General features: G+C 30.2%; 1 protein-coding gene across 2 annotated transcripts in view; it reads right to left on the bottom strand.

Moving 5' to 3' along the window:
* The window catches only part of LOC139755370 (ankyrin repeat domain-containing protein 61-like), a 74104-nt gene that overhangs the window by 26311 nt on the left and 20393 nt on the right, over positions 1–27400 (bottom strand). For both annotated transcript variants that reach the window (XM_071673583.1, XM_071673584.1), the window contains exons 3-4: positions 3358–3448; positions 939–1126 (exon numbers count right to left, since the gene is read on the bottom strand). In XM_071673583.1, coding sequence (XP_071529684.1) covers positions 939–1126; positions 3358–3448 — 279 coding nt within the window. The remainder of the gene's footprint in view (positions 1–938; positions 1127–3357; positions 3449–27400) is intronic.

Here is a 27400-nt window from a genome sequence, read left to right on the forward strand (position 1 = left end):
CTGATAGCCAATCCAATACAAACCTAAGGCAAAAATTCAAATAGCAGCCACTGGTATGGGCCTGAAATGACCAGCTTATGTTTTTGACATCTTAGAGCTAATAAAATGCCAATGTATAATGCAAGGTACTGATATATGATAAACTCCTCAGATGCATCAACCAGACTGGCTAGTGATTCAAAAGGAAGTGCCTCCCTAGATTCTGTTGCAGTTACCAGACTAGTGATTGAGGCTACTACATAAATCTACAAGGCTACTACATAAATCTACCAAGGAGGAGTGGTCATCGAGAAAAGATGTTATTACAGTATACAGGACATTCCACTAAAGTCTAACATTATTGTTTCCAAGAGCAACAAACTTGTCCAGATGATAGGTCTTGCCATGTAGAATACAGAGGGATTATAGAGGAACACAGTTGCAATAGTACATCTGTATCACACAAGCAGGTCCTAAGAGGCCATCAACCAAGTAATGTTTGGACAAAATTTTACGTATGGTTATTTCCTGCTGAGTCAGGTTGGGTTAAATTTGGATTTATCACCTAATAACAATTTACATCTCTGATGCCTGTTCCTACCTGGAACTCCCTCAAGGTGCAGGCACAGGTATAGGAGAATTCAAATTACTTTTAAAAAAGATGAAAAATATTTAAAAGTCAAATGAAGTAAGGAATGGAATGACTTGACAAAGAAGACAACACTATCCCTACCAACCTCAGAGACATTACAATTTGGATGAGGATGCTGTCCTAAGCCCTCTAGGTATCTGTGACCAAGCCAATAGAGAGCATATAGATACCATATCCCATATCCTGAAATAATAAGAGTTCCTACCAAGTACAAAGAAAGTTGTATATAATGATCCCTACTAATATCATGATTTTTGTGAACTAACAGCAATACATGGTCTAAAAGACACAGTTGGATGAAACCCACCTTGAGAGCCAGACGGAGAGGCTCATCAAAGGCATCTGTTGGGAAATCCTCCTCATCCTCTGGAGGGATATTGAAGTTGATCTGAGCCTCGTGCTTAAGGAGGACCTGCATCATCTCAGTGTAACCATGCTCAGCTGACAAATGCAGTGCTGTGTAACCTATGTCATCTCTGGCATTGATGTCACAGCCTGCAGGAGATGGTGGTGTTGAGGATGAAAAAGACTGGATGTCACATGACAAAGGAAAGCAGAGGGATTAAAATCAAGATAGGAAGGGGAAACATATCAGGAGAGTGAGCATGTTAGGAAAACAAAAGGAAACACATACCTTTCATAGAAACTGGGCCAGGGTTACTTTTAAAAAAATAAATGGTAGTGCCTCAGAATACATAAGATGTACCTCAGAATAAATATGATGTAATGTTAATATGGTTCAGAATATGCACAAGTACAGAACAAGACTGAATGACTTATCATGTCTTCTACCGAGAGGAGAGATTTTGGTAAGCACTTATTCATGTAAACTGGTATAGTTTTACTGGATGATCTTCCACTCTTAGTCAAACAATGTCACCCTAAAGATGTTTTTAAGAACCAAGTGAAACTGTTTCTACTGAATAAGATAGGTACCAATGATTTTCGTGTGTGTATAACTAGTTTTCAATTCTCCTATATTGGCAATAGTAACTGTTCTCAGCCCTTTTATGTTAGTTTTAAGTTGCTCGGCTCTTTAATACTACTTTTTTGTCATTATGAAATCATTCTATTTTGCATCTAGTTCAATGTTTATTTTAGAACTAATTGTTATTCAATACCTTAAATGTATTACAAGTACCAATGGAAGTAAATATATGTGATATTACTTTATGTGCTTTCCTTGGTGAAATCGAAATGTACTTTTACCAATAACATTATCACAAAAAGTAACAACTAAATGCCCTTAGAACACTAACTGGCTCTAGATTTGGAATACAAAAAGAATCCCTCAATAACCTCTTCATACTATCTATCAGCTCCACTTTACTCTATGCCTCACCTGCCTGGTCTCCCATCCTCTCAAAAGTATAACAAAGCTGCAAACCACAAAAAATAGTACACTATGAACAATAACTGGCTGCCTAGCAGGACTCAACACCTACACAATGAAACAAAGATCCCTACAATAAAATCCCACCTCAACATGCCCAGCACTCAATTCTCTGCATCAGGTCCTACACCTCTCCAGCCTACATGAATCAATAACTAGCCACAAGACCTAAAATAGAAATAAAAATCTTACCCATGACTCACACTTCAGTAACTTCTACATACAGTCCACCCCCCCCCCCCCCCCCCCAATAAATAGAACACCAACAAAACACATACACACTGAAATAACCTGAAAAGTGCTAAAAAAAAACACTAACCTAACTTGAACTCCACACCCATCAGAAACTACCCAGACAAACATGAATCAAACTTACCCATCTATGCATTTGACGTCACCCATCCCTTCAAAACTACAAACATCTTTTCAATATATCCTGGGACCTGTCATGCCTGTGACGTAATTACTATAATGAAGACACTGTACACTACTACTTAATTGTCCTGAACTCTCTGCACAAAGACATGCACACATCACAAACTTTATGAAGTGTAAGCCTGACCAGTGGATGTGGCCAGTTTCCTGAATGCAGCAGGAGCCTCACAAAGGAAGAAAACTAATGTGGTATACAAGGGACGATGTGCTGTCAATGGGCTGAACCAGGACATATGAAATGGTCAGGAAAAACATGGAAAGGTCTGTAAGGCCTGGTTGGGGATAGGGGGCTTTGGTTTTGATGAGTCATATATGACATGAGGGTGATGTGAGAAAATGAGGCAATATCTTCATCTATTCTTAGAAATACCTTGCTAATCCCAAAAACAGGATACATGTATGAAATGGTCAGGAAAAACATGGAAAGGTCTGTAAGGCCTGGTTGGGGATAGGGGGCTTTGGTTTTGATGAGTCATATATGACATGAGGGTGATGTGAGAAAATGAGGCAATATCTTCATCTATTCTTAGAAATACCTTGCTAATCCCAAAAACAGGATACATGTATGAAATGGTCAGGAAAAACATGGAAAGGTCTGTAAGGCCTGGTTGGGGATAGGGGGCTTTGGTTTTGATGAGTCATATATGACATAAGGGTGATGTGAGAAAATGAGGCAATATCTTCATCTATTCTTAGAAATACCTTGCTAATCCCAAAAACAGGATACATGTATGAAAAAAGCATACATGCATGTATGTTAAGTTACTGTTTCTGTATCCTTAGAGACCCTTATTCTTTACAGGATCATTATAATCATAAGAAACCAGTAAGTACTTCATCTACCACTTCAAATACAGAAATCAATATAGCACTTTTTACTTCAACTAGAACTGCTTACCTTCACTGATGAGAAACTCAGCAGCTTCTGGGTACCGCTGCCATACAGCATAGTGCAATGGAGTCAAACCCTGAGTCACTGTGTCATTCACCTGCAATGAGGCCAAGGAACAAACTAACAGGGAGTCACTGTATTACAGCAAAAATGTGATATTAAGATCAAAGTTCCACCACCAGTGGCTGAGAGGGTCAAGGTGGAGTCACTTTTTGACTGACTCCTGTGGTCACATTAGGATTTCTCACCTATTTCCTCTAAATACTACTTTTCACCATTCTTTTTCATATAAATACACAACAGGGAATTTTTGACGTGTTTTTGATTTTACAGGAATAGGGTCTGGGTGCCAAATCTACAACCAGATTGCCTAGAATTCAGCAACAGCAGTCATCATAAAACGTTATGACCTAATGAATACATTTAATTAAATACAATCATATAAAATAAGACCGTTATCATAAAAGAAAAGAAATCCATGACATTAAGTGCATTTCTGCATTCTGTGCCATTATTTACTAATTCAACCAGCATATGCCTTCCAGACAACTGATAATTATGGCAGTATAATGAGTTACAGTACCATTGTAAGTAGGACTGCCATACAAAATTGAGAGTTTCTTTTTGTGCCATATGATGTTTTGATCACTGGGTTTCAACTTGAGCCTGTGTAGGTCAGGGGTTAGCTAACAACCGTTAGGTTCAGTAAGAGGTTGGCCAGTGGATACAGTTCTAGATTAGGGTCACTTAATGATCATAAGAAGCATAACAGTCTGACCAACTAACATACAGGTGAGGTTAAAGGAAATTAACTAGTTTGCGAAGCTGGGCAGTATCGAATACATAATACGACATTTAATGGGTCCAAGAGTCAGATTAAGGGTGAACTAATGACTATAAGGCTCATGCTGGGATCACCTACTTGATTGTTAAGCTCTGGACAAATATTCAACGACAGATTGTGTAAAGGAATTATCTGTGAATGAGGGCGAGTATGGTTTAAAATCTTACTGGTCCTGGAGGGCAAGTTCCAATGAGAGTATATGATTATACAGGTTTCATGAATTTACGCGTTAAAGACCCTTAGCTACGGCTTCCAAACGGGATGGCTGTGTCTGTATAGATGTGGAACTTTTTAGCGCATTCATAATGATGGAGGCAGTTTGCATGATTGTCAACTATTGGATTAATGACAAAAGTAAACCTTTCCTGTCATGGAACGGTCAAGCCGTTCGACCCCTCGTTCAGACGGAGTCCCACATGCATTTCTTGTGTAAATATGTTGCTTAATCTTTTTAAATCTCCATTATCATTATCGTGTACTTTGTCACAAACGCGGAGAAAATCAACGAGTCCGTCATTTCGTTTTCGTCAACATAAGTATGATGGCGCTGGTCGTTGAGAAAGTCGTGGCTCTGTAAACTTTAAGCGGGTCTATCAGAGAGTGCGGAAAGCTCGGGTGTGCTAAAAAAAAAAAAAAAAGCGTATTTGGGTGTGCTTTTCGTTGGCGAGAAAAGAAACTTAAGGTATATACCACAAAAGTACCTTGGAAAGCAAAGAACTCTGAGCACCAGCGTTACTGTACCGTGCGTCTTTCTTTCACTTCTTAGCGTACATATGAGCTATAATGTCCCACAAACAACAACAGAACCTTCATATTCAATAAAGATTCTTCGGTCTATGGTGTCCACCCTATAGCAAATAATACAGAGGTCATGGCGAAAAATATTTGCCAATCAGTTCAATCCACACCTGCTCAATTGGTCAACAAAACAAATGAGAGCTACTTATGATTATCAAGGTTAATAAAATAAATTTTAACTTCAACAATGAAAAAAAAATTATAAATCTATCGCGAAATATTAATCACCAACTATTTTAGAGGACCATATATTATAATTAAGTTATAATTTGCACTTTTTAGCATAGATCTTGGCTTGATAAACTATTCCGCAATGCTCGATGGACAGCAAAACTCGCGCAAATTTATGAAAAAAAACGGCGTCAAAAAAATCAACACAAAAAATGCCACCTTGATGCTCCCTTGGTTATAGACCTAACTTTAATTATCTACTAACAACAAATATGACCACAAGATACTATTTGTACAAACAACTTACAACTTGAATCAGCAGCTGTTGAAATCTGGCCCATTCTAAGACTTTTTTTTTACGGACAAAAGTCCGTAGTTAAACGGTACACATTAACCTACCACAATCAATCGTAAAAGAAACTCAATTACTAGTTTACTATTCATTCATGATGCAAGAATACTCTCATCATATAAACATTACAAAAAAAAGGACTATAAACATTTGGTTTAGCGATCAACTGCAATGGCATCTGTACATTAGATTTGGAATCAATGGCGTGTCTAGGGTACGGCAAGGAGGGCAGGTGCCCTGGGGAGGCGCCACTCAACAAGTTTTGCCTTTTGACATATGCTACCCAAATGACAAACTTAACGGTTTGGTTTTGTGAGATAAAAAAAAGACTCTCGCCTACATTTCAATCATAGTAATATTTTGCTACAATCAAATGCATTACCGCTTCTACGTTACAATATGGATCAAATAAGTCTTTTAAGAGTTTATATGAATTTAAGTTTGGCCTAACTCTTCAACACTTTACATATTTTTATATACATCCACTGTATGTACATTTTTAATCAAGCCAGGGGCGCGATTTCCTCCAGATACGCCCCTGAACAGTTAGGGGTATATTTTAGCTCAAAGTCCTTTTTTTTTCAATACTGAAAGATATGATATTCAAACACTTCTATACTTGAAATAATCATGGAAAATATATCATAATGCTCTCAATTACCGATACATACCCGGTAAATATGATAAAAAGGAGCAGAAAATATTTCAAAATTGACTTCATTTAACAGCTTAAATGAATGTCCTAAAGATGACTAAACTATATTCTAACACCAAATTTGTATTCAACAAGAAAAACACTTCTTATATTGAGTTTTTAAAGGAAATCTATTTTTCTGAAAAAAAAAAATGCCAAAAATTGCAGGTAATACATAGTTCAGGGTATTTTTCAGCTCAAAAAACTTTTTGTTTTAAAATTGAAAGATATGATATTCAAACACTTCTATACTTGAAATAATCATGGAAAATATATCATAATGCTCTTAATTACCGATACATACCCGGTAAATATGATAAAAAGGAGCAGAAAATATTTCAAAATTGACTTCACTTAACAGCTTAAATAAATGTCCTAAAGATAACAAAACTATATTCTAACACCAGATTTGTATTCAGCAAAAAAAAAAAAATACTTCTTATAATGAGTCTTTAAAGGAAATCTATTTTTTTGAGAAAAATGTCAAAAATTATTAGGTATTTTTCAGCTGAAAAAACTTTTTGTTTTAAAATTGAAAGATATATTCAAACACTTCTATACTTGAAATAATCATGGAAAATATATCATAATGCTCTTAATTACCAATACATACCCGGTAAATTCGATAAAAAGGAGAAGAAAATATTTCATAATTGACTTCATTTAACAGTTTAAATAAATGTCCTAAAGATGACTAAACTATATTCTAACACCGGATTTGTATTCAGCAAGAAAAATACTTCTTATAATGAGTTTTTAAAGGAAATCTATTTTTTTGAGAAAAATACCAAAATTGCAGGTAATAGTTCAGGGTATTTTTCAGCTCAAAAAACTTTTTGTTTAAAAATTGAAAGATATGATATTCAAAGACTTCTATACTTGAAATAATCATGGAAAATATATCATAATGCTCTCAATTACCGATACATACCCGGTAAATACGACAAAAAGGAGCAGAAAATATTTCAAAATTGACTTCATTTAAGAGCTTAAATGAATGTCCTAAAGATGACTAAACTATATTCTAACACCAGATTTGTATTCAGCAAAAAAAATACTTCTTATATTGAATCTATAAAGGAAATCTATTTTTCTGAGAAAAATGACAAAAATTACAGGAAATAGTTCAGGGTATTTTTCACCTCAAAAAACTTTTTGTTTTAAAATTGAAAGATATGATATTCAAACACTTCTATACTTGAAATAATCATGGAAAATATATCATAATGCTCTCAATTACCGATACATACCCAGTAAATGCGACAAAAAGGAGCAGAAAATATTTCAAAATTGACTTCATTTAACAGCTTAAATAAATATCCTAAAGATGAGTAAACTATATTCTAACACCAGATTTGTATTCAGCAAGAAAAATACTTCTTATAATGAGTTTTTAAAGGAAATCTATTTTTCTGAGAAAAATGACAAAAATTGCAGGTATAAAATGCAAGTATTTTTTCAGCTCAAAATACTTTTGGTTTAAAATTGAAAGATATGATATTCAAACACTTCTATACTTGAAATAATCATGGAAAATATATCATAATGCTCGAAATTACCGATACATACCCGGTAAATATGATAAAAAGGAGCAGAAAATATTTCAAAATTGACTTCACTTAACAGCATAAATGAATGTCCTAAAGATAACAAAACTATATTCTAACACCAGATTTGTATCCAGCAAAAAAAAAAATACTTCTTATAATGAGTTTTTAAAGGAAATCTATTTTTCTGAGAAAAATGCCAAAAACTGCAGGTAATAGTTCAGGGTATTTCTCAGCCCAAAAAACTTTTTGTGTTAAAATTGAAAGATATCATATTCAAACACTTCTTTACTTAAAATAATCATGGAAAGTATATGATAATGCTCTCAATTACCGATACATACCCGGTAAATACGATAAAAAGGAGCAAAAAATATTTCAAAATTGACTTCATTTAAAAGCTTAAATAAATATCCTAAAGATGACTAAACTATATTCTAACACCAGATTTGTATTCAGCAAGAAAAATAATTCTTATAATAAGTTTATAAAGGAAATCAATTTTTCTGAGAAAAATGCCAAAAATTGCAGGTAATAGTTCAGGGTATTTTTCAGCCCAAAAAACTTTTTGTTTTATAAGTGAAAGATATCATATTCGAACACTTCTATACTTGAAATAATCATGGAAAATATATCATAATGCTCTCAATTACCGATACATACCCGGTAAATACGATAAAAAGGAGCAGAAAATATTTCATAATTGACTTCATTTAACAGCTTAAATAAATGTCCTAAAGATGACTAAACTATATTCTCACACCAGATTTGTATTCAGCAAGAAAAATACTTCTTATAATGAGTTTTTAAAGGAAATCTATTTTTCTGAGAAAATGACAAAAATTACAGGTAATAGTTGTGGAGGCTAAGGTGAAGATTTGTATGGGTTTTCAGAAAAAGAGTGAATGTTGGGGTGAAGAGGGTGGTGAGAGTAAGTGAGCTTGAGAAGGAGACCTGTGTGAGGAAGTACCAGGAGGGACTGAATACAGAATGGAAAAAGGTGAGAACAATGGAAGCAAGGGGAGTGGGGGAGGAATGGGATGTATTTAGAGAATCAGTGATGGATTGCGCAAAAGATGCTTGTGGCATGAGAAGAGTGGGAGGTGGGTTGATTAGAAAGGGTAGTGAGTGGTGGGATGAAGAAGTAAGAGTATTAGTGAAAGAGAAGAGAGAGGCATTTGGACGATTTTTGCAGGGAAAAAATGCAACTGAGTGGGAGATGTATAAAAGAAAGAGACAGGAGGTCAAGAGAAAGGTGCAAGAGGTGAAAAAAAGGGCAAATGAGAGTTGGGGTGAGAGAGTATCATTAAATTTTAGGGAGAATAAAAAGATGTTCTGGAAGGAGGTAAATAAAGTGCGTAAGACAAGGGAGCAAATGGGAACTTCAGTGAAGGGCGCAAATGGGGAAGTGATAACAAGTAGTGGTGATGTGAGAGGGAGATGGAGTGAGTATTTTCAAGGTTTGTTGAATGTGTTTGATGATAGAGTGGCAGATATAGGGTGTTTTGGTCGAGGTGGTGTGCAAAGTGAGAGGGTTAGGGAAAATGATTTGGTAAACAGAGAAGAGGTAGTGAAAGCTTTGCGGAAGATGAAAGCCGGCAAGGCAGCAGGTTTGGATGGTATTGCAGTGGAATTTATTAAAAAAGGGGGTGACTGTATTGTTGACTGGTTGGTAAGGTTATTTAATGTATGTATGACTCATGGTGAGGTGCCTGAGGATTGGCGGGATGCGTGCATAGTGCCATTGTACAAAGGCAAAGGGGATAAGAGTGAGTGCTCAAATTACAGAGGTATAAGTTTGTTGAGTATTCCTGGTAAATTATATGGGAGGGTATTGATTGAGAGGGTGAAGGCATGTACAGAGCATCAGATTGGGGAAGAGCAGTGTGGTTTCAGAAGTGGTAGAGGATGTGTGGATCAGGTGTTTGCTTTGAAGAATGTATGTGAGAAATACTTAGAAAAGCAAATGGATTTGTATGTAGCATTTATGGATCTGGAGAAGGCATATGATAGAGTTGATAGAGATGCTCTGTGGAAGGTATTAAGAATATATGGTGTGGGAGGAAAGTTGTTAGAAGCAGTGAAAAGTTTTTATCGAGGATGTAAGGCATGTGTACGTGTAGGAAGAGAGGAAAGTGATTGGTTCTCAGTGAATGTAGGTTTGCGGCAGGGGTGTGTGATGTCTCCATGGTTGTTTAATTTGTTTATGGATGGGGTTGTTAGGGAGGTAAATGCAAGAGTTTTGGAAAGAGGGGCAAGTATGAAGTCTGTTGGGGATGAGAGAGCTTGGGAAGTGAGTCAGTTGTTGTTCGCTGATGATACAGCGCTGGTGGCTGATTCATGTCAGAAACTGGAGAAGCTGGTGACTGAGTTTGGTAAAGTGTGTGGAAGAAGAAAGTTAAGAGTAAATGTGAATAAGAGCAAGGTTATTAGGTACAGTAGGGTTGAGGGTCAAGTCAATTGGGAGGTGAGTTTGAATGGAGAAAAACTGGAGGAAGTGAAGTGTTTTAGATATCTGGGAGTGGATCTGGCAGCGGATGGAACCATGGAAGCGGAAGTGGATCATAGGGTGGGGGAGGGGGCGAAAATTCTGGGAGCCTTGAAGAATGTGTGGAAGTCGAGAATATTATCTCGGAAAGCAAAAATGGGTATGTTTGAAGGAATAGTGGTTCCAACAATGTTATATGGTTGCGAGGCGTGGGCTATGGATAGAGTTGTGCGCAGGAGGATGGATGTGCTGGAAATGAGATGTTTGAGGACAATGTGTGGTGTGAGGTGGTTTGATCGAGTGAGTAACGTAAGGGTAAGAGAGATGTGTGGAAACAAAAAGAGCGTGGTTGAGAGAGCAGAAGAGGGTATTTTGAAGTGGTTTGGGCACATGGAGAGAATGAATGAGGAAAGATTGACCAAGAGGATATATGTGTCGGAGGTGGAGGGAAGGAGGAGAAGAGGGAGACCAAATTGGAGGTGGAAAGATGGAGTGAAAAAGATTTTGTGTGATCGGGGCCTGAACATGCAGGAGGGTGAAAGGAGGGCAAGGAATAGAGTGAATTGGAGCGATGTGGTATACCGGGGTTGACGTGCTGTCAGTGGATTGAATCAAGGCATGTGAAGCGTCTGGGGTAAACCATGGAAAGCTGTGTAGGTATGTATATTTGCGTGTGTGGACGTATGTATATACATGTGTATGGGGGGGGGGGGCCATTTCTTTCGTATGTTTCCTTGCGCTACCTCGCAAACGCGGGAGACAGCGAAAAAGTATAAAAAAAAGAAAAGTTCAGGGTATTTTTCACCTCAAAAAACTTTTTGTTTTAAGATTGAAAGATATGATATTCAAACACTTCTATACTTGAAATAATCATGGAAAATATATCATAATGCTCTCAATTACCGATACATACCCAGTAAATACGACAAAAAGGAAAAGAAAATATTTTAAAATTGACTTCATTTAACGGCTTAAATAAATGTCCTAAAGATGACTAAACTATATTCTAACACCGGATTTGCATTCAGAAAGAAAAATACTTCTTATAATGAGTTTTTAAAGGAAATCTATTTTTCTGAGAAAAATGCCAAAATTGCAGGTAATAGTTCAGGGTATTTTTCACCTCAAAAAACTTTTTGTTTTATAATTGAAAGATATGATATTCAAACACTTCTATACTTGAAATAATCACGGAAAATATATCATAATGCTCTCAATTACTGAACCATACCCGGTAAATACGATAAAAAGGAGCAGAAAATATTTCAAAATTGACTTCATTTAACAGCTTAAATGAATGTCCTAAAGATAACTAAACTATATTCTAACACCAGATTTGTATTCAGCAAGAAAAATACTTCTTATAATGAGTTTTTAAAGGAAATCTACTTTTCTGAGAAAAATGCCAAAAATTGCAGGTAATAGTTCAAGGTATTTTACAGCTCAAAAAACTTTTTGTTTTAAAATTGAAAGATATGATATTCAAACACTTCTATACTTTAAATAATCATGGAAAATATATCATAATGCTCCCAATTACCGATACATACCCGGTAAATACGATAAAAAACAGCAGAAAATATTTCAAAATTGACTTCATTTAAGAGCTTAAATAAATATCCTAAAGATGACTAAACTATATTCTAACACCAGATTTGTATTCAGCAAGAAAAATACTTCTTATAATGCGTCTTTAAAGGAAATCTATTTTCTGAGAAACATGCCAAAAATTGCAAATAATAGTTCAGGGCATTTTTCAGCTCAAAAACTTTTTGTTTTAAAATTGAAAGATATCATAGTCAAACACTTCTGTACTTGAAATAATCATGGAAAATATATGATAATGCTCTCAATTACCGATACATACCCGGTAAATACGATAAAAAGGAGCAGAAAATATTTTAAAATTGCCTTCATTTAACAGCTTAAATAAATGTCCTAAAGATGACTAAACTATATTCAAACACCAGATTTGTATTGAGCAAGAAAAATACTTCTTTTAATGAGTTTATAAAGGAAATCGATTTTTCTGAGAAAAATGCCAAAAATTCCATACCCGGAAAATATGATAAAAAGGAGCAGAAAATATTTCATAATTGACTTCATTTAACAGCTTAAATAAATGTCCTAAAGATGACTAAACTATATTCTAAGACCAGATTTGCATTCAGCAAGAAAAACAATTCTTATAATGAGTTTATAAAGGAAATCTATTTTTCTGAGAAAAATGACAAAAATTGCAGGGTATTCTTCAGCTCAAAAAACTTTTTGTTTTAAAATTGAAAGATATGATATTCAAACACTTCCATACTTGAAATAATAATGGAAAATATATCATAATGCTCTCAATTACTGAACCATACCCGGTAAATACGATAAAAAGGAGCAGAAAATATTTCAAAATTGATTTCATTTAACAGCTTAAATGAATGTCCTAAAGATAACTAAACTATATTCTAACACCAGATTTGTATTCAGCAAGAAAAATACTTCTTATAATGAGTTTTTAAAAGAAATCTATTTTTCTGAGAAAAATGACAAAAATTGCAGGGTATTTTTCAGCTCAAAAAACTTTTTGTTTTAAAATTGAAAGATATGATATTCAAACACTTCTATACTTGAAATAATCATGGAAAATATATCATAATGCTCTCAATTACCGATACATACCCAGTAAATGCGACAAAAAGGAGCAGAAAATATTTCAAAATTGACTTCATTTAACAGCTTAAATAAATGTCCTAAAGATGACTAAACTATATTCTAACACCGGATTTGTATTCAGCAAGAAAAATACTTCTTATAATGAGTTTTTAAAGGAAATCTATTTTTCTGAGAAAAATGCCAAAATTGCAGGTAATAGTTCAGGGTATTTTTCACCTCAGAAAACTTTTTGTTTTACAATTGAAATATATGATATTCAAACACTTCTATAGTTGAAATAATCATGGAAAATATATCATAATGCTCCCAATTATCGATACATACCCGGTAAATACGATAAAAAAGAGCAGAATATATTTCAAAATTGACTTCATTTAACAGCTTAAATAAATATCCAAAAGATGAGTAAACTATATTCTAACACCAGATTTGTATTCAGCAAGAAAAATACTTCTTATAATGAGTTTTTAAAGGAAATCTATTTTTCTGAGAAAAATGCCAAAAATTGCAGGTAATAGTTCAGGGTATTTTTCAGCTCAAAAAACTTTTGTTTTAAAATTGAAAGATATGATATTCAAACACTTCTATACTTGAAATAATCATGGAAAATATATCATAATGCTCTCAATTACCGATACATACCCGGTAAATACGATAAAAAGGAGCAGAAAATATTTCAAAATTGACTTCATTTAACAGCTTAAATGAATGTCCTAAAGATGACTAAACTATATTCTAACACCAGATTTGTATTCAGCAAGAAAAATACTTCTTATAATGAGTTTATAAAGGAAATCTATTTTTCTGAGAAAAATGCCAAAAATTGCAGGTAATAGTTCAGGGTATTTTTCAGCCCAAAAAATTTTTTGTTTTATAAGTGAAAGATATCATATTCGAACACTTCTATACTTGAAATAATCATGGAAAATATATCATAATGCTCTCAATTACCGATACATACCCGGTAAATACGATAAAATAAAGCAGAAAATATTTCATAATTGACTTCATTTAACAGCTTAAATAAATGTCCTAAAGATGACTAAACTATATTCTAACACCAGATTTGTATTCAGCAAGAAAAATACTTCTTATAATGAGTTTTTAAAGGAAATCTATTTTTCTGAGAAAAATGCCAAAAATTGCAGGTAATAGTTCGGGGTATTTTTCAGCTCAAAAAACTTTTTGTTTTAAAATTGAAAGATATGATATTCAAACTCTTCTATACTTGAAATAATCATGGAAAATATATCATAATGCTCTCAATTACCGATACATACCCGGTAAAAACGATAAAAAGGACCAGAAAATATTTCAAAATTGACTTCATTTAACAGCTTAAATAAATGTCCTAAAGATGACTAAACTATATTCTAACACCAGATTTGTATTCACCAAGAAAAATACTTATTATAATGAGTTTATAAAGGAAATCTATTTTTCTGAGAAAAATGCCAAAATATTTTTCAGCTCAAAAAACTTTTTGTTTTAAAATTGAAAGATATGATATTCAAATGCTTGTATACTTGAAATAATCATGGAAAATATATCATAATGCTCTCAATTACTGATATATACCCGGTAAATACGATAAAAATGGAGTAGAAAATATTTCAAAATTGACTTCATTTAACAGCTTAAATAAATGTCCTAAAGATGACTAAACTATATTCTAACACCAGATTTGTATTCAGCAAGAAAAATACTTCTTATAATGAGTTTTTAAAGGAAATCTATTTTTCTGAGAAAAATGCAAAAAATTGCAGGTATTAGTTCAGGGTATTTTTCAGCTCAAAAAACTTTTTGATTTAAAATTGAAATATATGATATTCAAACACTTCTATACTTTAAATAATCATGGAAAATATATCATAATGCTCTCAATTACCGATACATACCCGGGAAATACGATAAAAAGGAGCAGAAAATATTTCAAAATAACCTTCATTTAACAGCTTAAATAAATGTCCTAAAGATGACTAAACTATATTCTAACACCAGATATGTATTCACCAAGAAAAATACTTATTATAATGAGTTTATAAAGGAAATCTATTTTTCTGAGAAAAATGCCAAAAATTGCAGGTAATAGTTCAGGGTATTTTTCAGCTCAAAAAACATTTTGTTTTAAAATTGAAAGATATGATATTCAAATGCTTGTATACTTGAAATAATCATGGAAAATATATCATAATGCTCTCAATTACTGATATATACCCGGTAAATACGATAAAAATGGAGTAGAAAATATTTCAAAATTGACTTCATTTAACAGCTTAAATAAATGTCCTAAAGATGACTAAACTATATTCTAACACCAGATTTGTATTCAGCAAGAAAAATACTTCTTATAATGAGTTTTTAAAGGATATCTATTTTTCTGAGAAAAATGCCAAACTTTTTGATTTAAAATTGAAAGATATGATATTCAAACACTTATATACTTGAAATAATCATGTAAAATATATCATGATGCTCTCAATTACCAAATACATACCCGGTAAATTCGATAAAGAGGAGCAAATTATATTTCAAAATTGACTTCATTTAACATCTTAAATGAATGTCCTAAAGATGACTAAAGTATATTCTAAAACCAGATTTGTATTCAGCAAGAAAAATACTTCTTATAATGAGTTTTTAAAGGAAATCTATTTTTCTGAGAAAAATGCCAAAAATTGCAGATAATAGTTCAGGGTATTTTTCAGCTCAAAAAACATTTTGTTTTAAAATTGAAAGATATGATATTCAAATGCTTGTATACTTGAAATAATCATGGAAAATATATCATAATGCTCTCAATTACTGATATATTCAGGGTATTTTTCAGCTCAAAAAACTTTTTGTTTTAAAATTGAAAGATATGATATTCAAACTCTTCTATACTTGAAATAATCATGAAAAATATATCATAATGCTCTCAATTACCAATACATACCCGGTAAATACGATAAAAAGGAGCAGAAAATATTTCAAAATTGACTTCATTTAACAGCTTAAATAAATGTCCTAAAGATGAATAAACTATATTCTCACACCAGATTTGTATTCAGTAAGAAAACTACTTCTTATATTGAGTTTTTAAAGGAAATCTATTTTTCTCAGAAAAATGCCAAAAATTGCAGGTAATAGTTCAGGGTATTTTTCAGCTCAAAAAACTTTTTGTTTTAAAATTAAAAGATGTGATATTCAAACTCTTCTATACTTGAAATAATCATGAAAAATATATCATAATGCTCTCAATTACCGATACGATAAAAAGGAGCAGAAAATATTTCAAAATTGACTTCATTTAACAGCTTAAATGAATGTCCTAAACATGACTAAACTATATTCTAACACCAGATTTGTATTCAGCAAGAAAAATACTTCTTATAATGAGTTTTTAAAGGAAATCTATTTTTCTGAGAAAAATGCCAAAAATTGCAGGTATTAGTTCAGGGTATTTTTCAGCTCAAAAAACTTTTTTATTTAAAATTGAAATATATGATATTCAAACACTTATATACTTGAAATAATCATGGAAAATATATCATAATGCTCTCAATTACCGATACATACCCGGTAAATACGATAAAAAGGAGCAGAAAATATTTCAAAATTGCCTTCATTTAACAGCTTAAATAAATGTCCTAAAGATGACTAAACTATATTCTAACACCAGATTTGTATTCACCAAGAAAAATACTTATTATAATGAGTTTATAAAGGAAAACTATTTTTCTGAGAAAAATGCCAAAAATTGCAGGTAATAGTTCAGGGTATTTTTCAGCTCAAAAAACTTTTTGTTTTAAAATTCAAAGATATGATATTCAAATGCTTATATACTTGAAATAATCATGGAAAATATATCATAATGCTCTCAATTACTGATATATACCCGGTAAATACGATAAAAATGGAGTAGAAAATATTTCAAAATTGACTTCATTTAACAGCTTAAATAAATGTCCTAAAGATGACTAAACTATATTCTAACACCAGATTTGTATTCAGCAAGAAAAATACTTCTTATAATGAGTTTTTAAAGGATATCTATTTTTCTGAGAAAAATGTCAAAAATTGCAGGTATAGTTCAGGGTATTTTACAGCTCAAAAAACTTTTTGATTTAAAATTGAAAGATATGATATTCAAACACTTCTATACTTGAAATAATCATGGAAAATATATCATGATGCTCTCAATTACCGATACATACCCGGTAAATTCGATAAAGAGGAGCATAATATATTTTAAAATTGACTTCATTTAACAGCTTAAATGAATGTCCTAAAGATGACTAAACTATATTCTAACACCAGATTTGTATTCAGCAAGAAAAATACTTATTATAATGAGTTTTTAAAGGAAATCTATTTTTCTGAGAAAAATGCCAAAAATTGCAGGTAATAGTTCAGGGTATTTTTCAGCTCAAAAAACTTTTTGTTTTAAAATTGAAAGATATGATATTCAAACTCTTCTATACTTGAAATAATCATGAAAATATATCATAATGCTCTCAATTACCGATACATACCCGGTAAATACGATAAAAAGGAGCAGAAAATATTTCAAAATTGCCTTCACTTAACAGGTTAAATAAATGTCCTAAAGATGTCTAAACTATATTCTAACACCAGATTTGTATTCAGCAAGAAAAATACTTATTATAATGCGTTTATAAAGGAAATCTATTTTTCTGAGAAAAATGCCAAAAATTGCAGGTAATAGTTCAGGGTATTTTTCAGCTCAAAAAACTTTTTGTTTTAAAATTGAAAGATATGATATTCAAATGCTTGTATACTTGAAATAATCATGGAAAATATATCATAATGCTCTCAATTACCGATACATACCCGGTAAATACGATAAAAAGGAGCAAAAAATATTTCAAAATTGACTTCATTTAACAGCTTAAATAAATGTCCTAAAGATGACTAAACTATATTCTAACACCAGATTTGTATTCAGCAAGAAAAATACTTATTATAATGAGTTTATAAAGGAAATCTATTTTTCTGAGAAAAATGCCAAAAATTGCAGGTATTAGTTCAGGGTATTTTTCAGCTCAAAAAACTTTTTGATTTAAAATTGAAATATATGATATTCAAACACTTCTATACTTGAAATAATCATGGAAAATATATCATAATGCTCTCAATTACCGATACATACCCGGTAAATACGATAAAAAGGAGCAGAAAATATTTCAAAATTGACTTCATTTAACAGCTTAAATAAATGTCCTAAAGATGACTAAACTATATTCTAAAACCAGATTTGTATTCAGCAAGAAAAACACTTCTTATAATGAGTTTATAAAGGAAATCTATTTTTCTGAGAAAAATGCCAAAAATTGCAGGTAATAGTTCAGGGTATTTTTCAGCTCAAAAAACTTTTTGTTTTAAAATTGAAAGATATGATATTCAAACACTTCTATACTTGAAATAATCATGGAAAATATATCATAATGCTCTCAATTACCGATACATACCCGGTAAATACGATAAAAAGGAGCAGAAAATATTTCAAAATTGACTTCATTTAACAGCTTAAATAAATGTCCTAAAGATGACTAAACTATATTCTAACACCAGATTTGTATTCAGCAAGAAAAACACTTCTTATAATGAGTTTATAAAGGAAATCTATTTTTCTGAGAAAAATGCCAAAAATTGCAGGTAATAGTTCAGGGTATTTTTCAGCTCAAAAAACTTTTTGTTTTAAAATTGAAAGATATGATATTCAAACACTTCTATACTTGAAATAATCATGGAAAATATATCATAATGCTCTCAATTACCGATACATACCCGGTAAATACGATAAAAAGGAGCAGAAAATATTTCAAAATTGACTTCATTTAACAGCTTAAATAAATGTCCTAAAGATGACTAAACTATATTCTAACACCAGATTTGTATTCAGCAAGAAAAATACTTCTTATAATGAGTTTTTAAAGGAAATCTATTTTTCTGAGAAAAATGCCAAAAATTGCAGGTAATAGTTCAGGGTATTTTTCAGCTCAAAAAACTTTTTGTTTTAAAATTGAAAGATATGATATTCAGACACTTCTATACTTGAAATAATCATGGTAAATATATCATAATGCTCTCAATTACCAATACATACCCGGTAAATACGATAAAAAGGAGCAGAAAATATTTCAAAATTGACTTCATTTAACAGCTTAAATAAATGTCCTAAAGATGAATAAACTATATTCTAACACCAGATTTGTATTCAGTAAGAAAACTACTTCTTATAATGAGTTTTTAAAGGAAATCTATTTTTCTCAGAAAAATGCCAAAAATTGCAGGTAATAGTTCAGGGTATTTTTCAGCTCAAAAAACTTTTTGTTTTAAAATTAAAAGATGTGATATTCAAACTCTTCTATACTTGAAATAATCATGAAAAATATATCATAATGCTCTCAATTACCGATACATACCCGGTAAATACGATAAAAAGGAGCAGAAAATATTTCAAAATTGACTTCATTTAACAGCTTAAATGAATGTCCTAAAGATGACTAAACTATATTCTAACACCAGATTTGTATTCAGCAAGAAAAATACTTCTTATAATGAGTTTTTAAAGGAAATCTATTTTTCTGAGTAAAATGCCAAAAATTGCAGGTATTAGTTCAGGGTATTTTTCAGCTCAAAAAACTTTTTGATTTAAAATTGAAATATATGATATTCAAACACTTCTATACTTGAAATAATCATGGAAAATATATCATAATGCTCTCAATTACCGATACATACCCGGTAAATACGATAAAAAGGAGCAGAAAATATTTCAAAATTGACTTCATTTAACAGCTTAAATAAATGTCCTAAAGATGACTAAACAATATTCTAACACCAGATTTGTATTCACCAAGAAAAATACTTATTATAATGAGTTTATAAAGGAAATCTATTTTCCTGAGAAAAATGCCAAAAATTGCAGGTAATAGTTCAGGGTATTTTTCAGCTCAAAAAACTTTTTGTTTTAAAATTGAAAGATATGATATTCAAATGCTTGTATACTTGAAATAATCATGGAAAATATATCATAATGCTCTCAATTACTGATACATACCCGGTAAATACGATAAAAATGGAGTAGAAAATATTTCAAAATTGACTTCATTTAACAGCTTAAATAAATGTCCTAAAGATGACTAAACTATATTCTAACACCAGATTTGTATTAAGCAAGAAAAATACTTCTTATAATGAGTTTTTAAAGGAAATCTATTTTTCTGAGAAAAATGCCAAAAATTGCAGGTATTAGTTCAGGGTATTTTTCAGCTCAAAAAACTTTTTGATTTAAAATTGAAATATATGATATTCAAACACTTCTATACTTGAAATAATCATGGAAAAGATATCATAATGCTCTCAATTACCGATACATACCCGGTAAATACGATAAAAAGGAGCAGAAAATATTTTAAAATTGCCTTCATTTAACAGCTTAAATAAATGTCCTGAAGATGACTAAACTATATTCTAACACCAGATTTGTATTCAGCAAGAAAAACACTTCTTATAATGAATCTATAAAGGAAATCTATTTTTCTGAGAAAAATGCCAAAAATTGCAGGTAATAGTTCAGGGTATTTTTCAGCTCAAAAAACTTTTTGTTTGAAAATTGAGAGATATGATATTCAAACACTTCTATACTTGAAATAATCATGGAAAATATATCATAATGCTCTCAATTACCGATACATACCCGGTAAATTCGATAAAAAGGAGAAAATATTTCAAAATTTACTTCATTTAACAGCTTAAATGAATGTCCTAAAGATGACTAAACTATATTCTAACACCAGATTTGTATTCAGCAAGAAAAATACTTCTTATAACGAGTTTTTAAAGGAAATCTATTTTTCTGAGAAAAATGCCAAAAATTGCAGGTAATAGTTCAGGGTATTTTTCAGCTCAAAAAACTTTTTGTTTTAAAATTGAAAGATATGATATTCAAACTCTTCTATACTTGAAATAATCATGGAAAATATATCATAATGCTCTCAATTACCGATACATACCCGGTAAATACGATAAAAAGGAGCAGAAAATATTTCAAAATTGACTTCATTTAACAGCTTAAATAAATGTCCTAAAGATGACTAAACTATATTCTAACACCAGATTTGTATTCAGCAAGAAAAATACTTCTTATAATGAGTTTTTAAAGGAAATCTATTTTTCTCAGAAAAATGCCAAAAATTGCAGGTAAATACGTTCAGGGTATTTTTCAGCTCAAAAAATTTTTGATTTAAAATTGAAATATATGATATTCAAACACTTCTATACTTGAAATAATCATGGAAAATATATCATAATGCTCTCAATTACCGATACATACCCGGTAAATACGATAAAAAGGAGCAGAAAATATTTCAAAATTGACTTCATTTAACAGCTTAAATAAATGTCCTAAAGATGACTAAACAATATTCTAACACCAGATTTGTATTCACCAAGAAAAATACTTATTATAATGAGTTTATAAAGGAAATCTATTTTCCTGAGAAAAATGCCAAAAATTGCAGGTAATAGTTCAGGGTATTTTTCAGCTCAAAAACTTTTTGTTTTAAAATTGAAAGATATGATATTCAAATGCTTGTATACTTGAAATAATCATGGAAAATATATCATAATGCTCTCAATTACTGATATATACCCGGTAAATACGATAAAAATGGAGTAGAAAATATTTCAAAATTGACTTCATTTAACAGCTTAAATAAATGTCCTAAAGATGACTAAACTATATTCTAACACCAGATTTGTATTCAGCAAGAAAAATACTTCTTATAATGAGTTTTTAAAGGATATCTATTTTTCTGAGAAAAATGCAAAAAATTGCAGTTAATAGTTCAGGGTATTTTTTAGCTCAAAAAACTTTTTGATTTAAAATTGAAAGATATGATATTCAAACACTTATATACTTGAAATAATCATGGAAAATATATCATGATGCTCTCAATTACCAATACATACCCAGTAAATTCGATAAAGAGGAGCAAATCATATTTTAAAATTGACTTCATTTAACAGCTTAAATGAATGTCCTAAAGATGACTAAAGTATATTCTAAAACCAGATTTGTCTTCAGCAAGAAAAATACTTCTTATAATGAGTTTTTAAAGGAAATCTATTTTTCTGAGAAAAATGCCAAAAATTGCAGGTAATAGTTCAGGGTATTTTTCAGCTCAAAAAACTTTTTGTTTGAAAATTGAAAGATATGATATTCAAACTCTTCTATACTTGAAATAATCATGAAAAATATATCATAATGCTCTCAATTACCGATACATACACGGTAAATACGATAAAAAGGAGCAGAAAATATTTCAAAATTGCCTTCATTTAACAGGTTAAATAAATGTCCTAAAGATGACTAAACTATATTCTAACACCAGATTTGTATTCAGCAAGAAAAATACTTATTATAATGAGTTTTTAAAGGAAATCTATTTTTCTGAGAAAAATGCCAAAAATTGCAGGTATTAGTTCATAGTATTTTTCAGCTCAAAAAACTTTTTGATTTAAAATTGAAATATATGATATTCAAACACTTCTATACTTGAAATAATCATGGAAAATATATCATAATGCTCTCAATTACCGATACATACCCGGTAAATACGATAAAAAGGAGCAGAAAATATTTTAAAATTGACTTCATTTAACAGCTTAAATAAATGTCCTAAAGATGACTAAACTATATTCTAACACCAGATTTGTATTCAGCAAGAAAAATACTTCTTATAATGAGTTTATAAAGGAAATCTATTTTTCTGAGAAAAATGCCAAAAATTGCAGGTAATAGTTCAGGGTATTTTTCAGCTCAAAAAACTTTTTGTTTTAAAATTGAAAGATATGATATTCAAACACTTCTATACTTGAAATAATCATGGAAAATATATCATAATGCTCTCAATTACCGATACATACCCGGTAAATACGATAAAAAGGAGCAGAAAATATTTCAAAATTGACTTCATTTAACAGCTTAAATAAATGTCCTAAAGATGACTAAACTATATTCTAACACCAGATTTGTATTCAGCAAGAAAAACACTTCTTATAATGAGTTTATAAAGGAAATCTATTTTTCTGAGAAAAATGCCAAAAATTGCAGGTAATAGTTCAGGGTATTTTTCAGCTCAAAAAACTTTTTGTTTTAAAATTGAAAGATATGATATTCAAACACTTCTATACTTGAAATAATCATGGAAAATATATCATAATGCTCTCAATTACCGATACATACCCGGTAAATACGATAAAAAGGAGCAGAAAATATTTCAAAATTGACTTCATTTAACAGCTTAAATAAATGTCCTAAAGATGACTAAACTATATTCTAACACCAGATTTGTATTCACCAAGAAAAATACTTCTTATAATGAGTTTTTAAAGGAAATCTATTTTTCTGAGAAAAATGCCAAAAATTGCAGGTATTAGTTCAGGGTATTTTTCAGCTCAAAAAACTTTTTGATTTAAAATTGAAATATATGATATTCAAACACTTCTATACTTGAAATAATCATGGAAAATATATCATAATGCTCTCAATTACTGATATATACCCGGTAAATACGATAAAAAGGAGCAGAAAATATTTCAAAATTGACTTCATTTAACAGCTTAAATAAATGTCCTAAAGATGACTAAACTATATTCTAACACCAGATTTGTATTCAGCAAGAAAAACACTTCTTATAATGAGTTTATAAAGGAAATCTATTTTTCTGAGAAAAATGCCAAAAATTGCAGGTAATAGTTCAGGGTATTTTTCAGCTCAAAAAACTTTTTGTTTTAAAATTGAAAGATATGATATTCAAACTCTTCTATACTTGAAATAATCACGGAAAATATATCATAATGCTCTCAATTACCGACACATACCCGGTAAATACGATAAAAAGGAGCAGAAAATATTTCAAAATTGACTTCATTTAACAGCTTAAATAAATGTCCTAAAGATGACTAAACTATATTCTAACACCAGATTTGTATTCAGCAAGAAAAATACTTCTTATAATGAGTTTTTAAAGGAAATCTATTTTTCTGAGAAAAATGCCAAAAATTGCAGGTAATAGTTCAGGGTATTTTTCAGCTCAAAAAACTTTTTGATTTAAAATTGAAAGATATGATATTCAAACACTTCTATACTTGAAATAATCATGGAAAATATATCATAATGCTCTCAATTACCGATACATACCCTGTAAATACGATGCAAAGGAGCAGAAAATATTTTAAAATTGACTTCATTTAACAGCTTAAATAAATGTCCTAAAGATGACTAAACTATATTCTAACACCAGATTTGTATTCAGCAAGAAAAATACTTCTTATAATGAGTTTTTAAAGGAAATCTATTTTTCTGAGAAAAATGCCCAAAATTGCAGGTAATAGTTCAGGGTATTTTTTAGCTCAAAAAACTTTTTGTTTTAAAATTGAAAGATATGATATTCAAACTCTTCTATACTTGAAATAATCATGGAAAATATATCATAATGCTCTCAATTACCGATACATACCCGGTAAATACGATAAAAAGGAGCAGAAAATATTTTAAAATTGCCTTCATTTAACAGCTTAAATAAATGTCCTAAAGATGACTAAACAATATTCTAACACCAGATTTGTATTAAGCAAGAAAAATACTTCTTATAATGAGTTTTTAAAGGAAATCTATTTTTCTGAGAAAAATGCCAAAAATTGCAGGTAATAGTTCAGGGTATTTTTCAGCTCAAAAAACTTTTTGATTTAAAATTGAAAGATATGATATTCAAACACTTCTATACTTGAAATAATCATGGAAAATATATCATAATGCTCTCAATTACCGATACATACCCGGTAAATACGATAAAAAGGAGCAGAAAATATTTCAAAATTGACTTCATTTAACAGCTTAAATAAATGTCCTAAAGATGACTAAACTATATTCTAACACCAGATTTGTATTCAGCAAGAAAAATACTTCTTATAATGAGTTTTTAAAGGAAATCTATTTTTCTGAGAAAAATGCCAAAAATTGCAGGTAATAGTTCAGGGTATTTTTCAGCTCAAAAAACTTTTTGTTTTAAAATTGAAAGATATGATATTCAAACACTTCTATACTTGAAATAATCATGGAAAATATATCATAATGCTCTCAATTACCGATACATACCCGGTAAATACGATAAAAAGGAGCAGAAAATATTTCAAAATTGACTTCATTTAACAGCTTAAATAAATGTCCTAAAGATGACTAAACTATATTCTAACACCAGATTTGTATTCAGCAAGAAAAATACTTATTATAATGAGTTTATAAAGGAAATCTATTTTTCTGAGAAAAATGCCAAAAATTGCAGGTAATAGTTCAGGGTATTTTTCAGCTCAAAAAACTTTTTGTTTTAAAATTGAAAGATATGATATTCAAACAGCTTCTATACTTGAAATAATCATGGAAAATATATCATAATGCTCTCAATTACCTGATACATACCCGGTAAATACGATAAAAAGGAGTAGAAAATATTTCAAAATTGACTTCATTTAACAGCTTAAATAAATGTCCTAAAGATGACTAAACTATATTCTAACACCAGATTTGTATTCAGCAAGAAAAATACTTCTTATAATGAGTTTTTAAAGGAAATCTATTTTTCTGAGAAAAATGCCAAAAATTGCAGGTATTAGTTCAGGGTATTTTTCAGCTCAAAAAACTTTTTGATTTAAAATTGAAAGATATGATATTCAAACACTTCTATACTTGAAATAATCATGGAAAATATATCATAATGCTCTCAATTACCGATACATACCCGGTAAATACGATAAAAAGGAGCAGAAAATATTTCAAAATTGCCTTCATTTAACAGCTTAAATAAATGTCCTAAAGATGACTAAACTATATTCTAACACCAGATTTGTATTCAGCAAGAAAATTACTTCTTATAATGAGTTTTAAAGGAAATCTATTTTTCTGCAGAAAAATGCCAAAAATTGCAGGTTTAAAGTTTTAGGGTATTTTTTTTTCTAAAATTTTTGTTTAAATGAAAGATTTGATAAATTTAAAATTTATACTTGAAATAATCATGGAAAAAATATTAATGCTTCAATTACCTTTTTTTCGGTAAAATTTGATTTAAAAGGAGAAAATATTTTAAAATTGAATTAAATTTTAAAAGTTAAAGAATGTCCTAAAATGACTTAAATATATTCTAAAACCGATTTTTTTTCAGCAAGGAAAAAAAACTTCTTATAATGAGTTTTTAAGGAAATCTATTTTTTGAGAAATGCCAAAATTTCAGGTAATTGGTCAGGGGATTTTTCGCTCAAAAAATTTTGTTTTAAAATTGAAAGATATGATTCAAACTTTTATATTGAAATAATCATGAATATATTCATTTAAAGCTCTAATTACATACATACGGTAAAACGATAAAAAAGGAAACGAAATATTTTCAAATTGCCCTTTATTAACAGGGTTAAATAAATGTCTAAAGATGATAAAATATATTCTAAAAACCAAATTTTTTTTTTATTCAGAAGAAATATCTTATTTTTAAAGAGTTTTAAAGGAAATTATTTTTCTAGAAAAATTTCCAAAAATTGCAGTTTAATAGTTCAGGGTATTTTTTAGCTCAAAAACTTTTTGTTTTAAATTGAAAAAATATTATATTTAAATCTTTATACTTAATAATCCTTGGGAAAAAATATCTTAAAGCTCTCAATTAGATACATACCGGTAAATCGATAAAAAGGAGAGAAAAAATTTCAAAAATTTACTTCATTTAACACTTAAATAAAAGTCTAAAAATGATAAACATATTCTAAAACCAGATTTGTATTAGAAGAAAAAAACTTCTTTTTTAAAGAGTTTTTAAGGAATCTATTTTCTGAGAAAAATGCCAAAAAATGCAAGTTCAGGGTATTTTTCAGCTCAAAAATTTTTGTTTAAATTGAAAATAAGATATTCAAAAAAAATTTATACTTTAAAATAATTGGAAATTTTATCATATTTCCTCAATTACCCATATTTTCCCCGGTAAATCGATAAAAGAGCAAAAAATTTTAAAATTGCCCTTTATTTAAAAATTTAAATAAAGTCTAAGTGACTAAACTATTTCTAACACCCGATTTGTATTTAGCAAGAAAAATACTTCTTATAATGATTTAAAGGAAATCTATTTTTCTAGAAAAATGCCAAAAATTGCAGGTATTTTTCGCTTTAAAAAATTTTTTTTAAAATTGAAATATTATATTCAAAAACTTTTACTTTAAATAATCATGGAAATATTCATAATGCTCCAAAATTAACGGTAAATTCCCATAAAAAGGAGAAAATATTTCCCAAAAAAACTTCATTAAAGTTAATATTATGTCCTAAAGATGACTAAACTATTTTTTTAACACAGGGTTTGTATTCGCAAGAAAAATACTTTTATAATGATTTTTAAAAGGGGAAATTTTTTTCTGAGAAAAATGCCAAAATTGCAGG

Source organism: Panulirus ornatus, chromosome 19, assembly GCF_036320965.1.
Source record: "Panulirus ornatus isolate Po-2019 chromosome 19, ASM3632096v1, whole genome shotgun sequence".
NCBI classification, from domain to species: domain Eukaryota; kingdom Metazoa; phylum Arthropoda; class Malacostraca; order Decapoda; family Palinuridae; genus Panulirus; species Panulirus ornatus.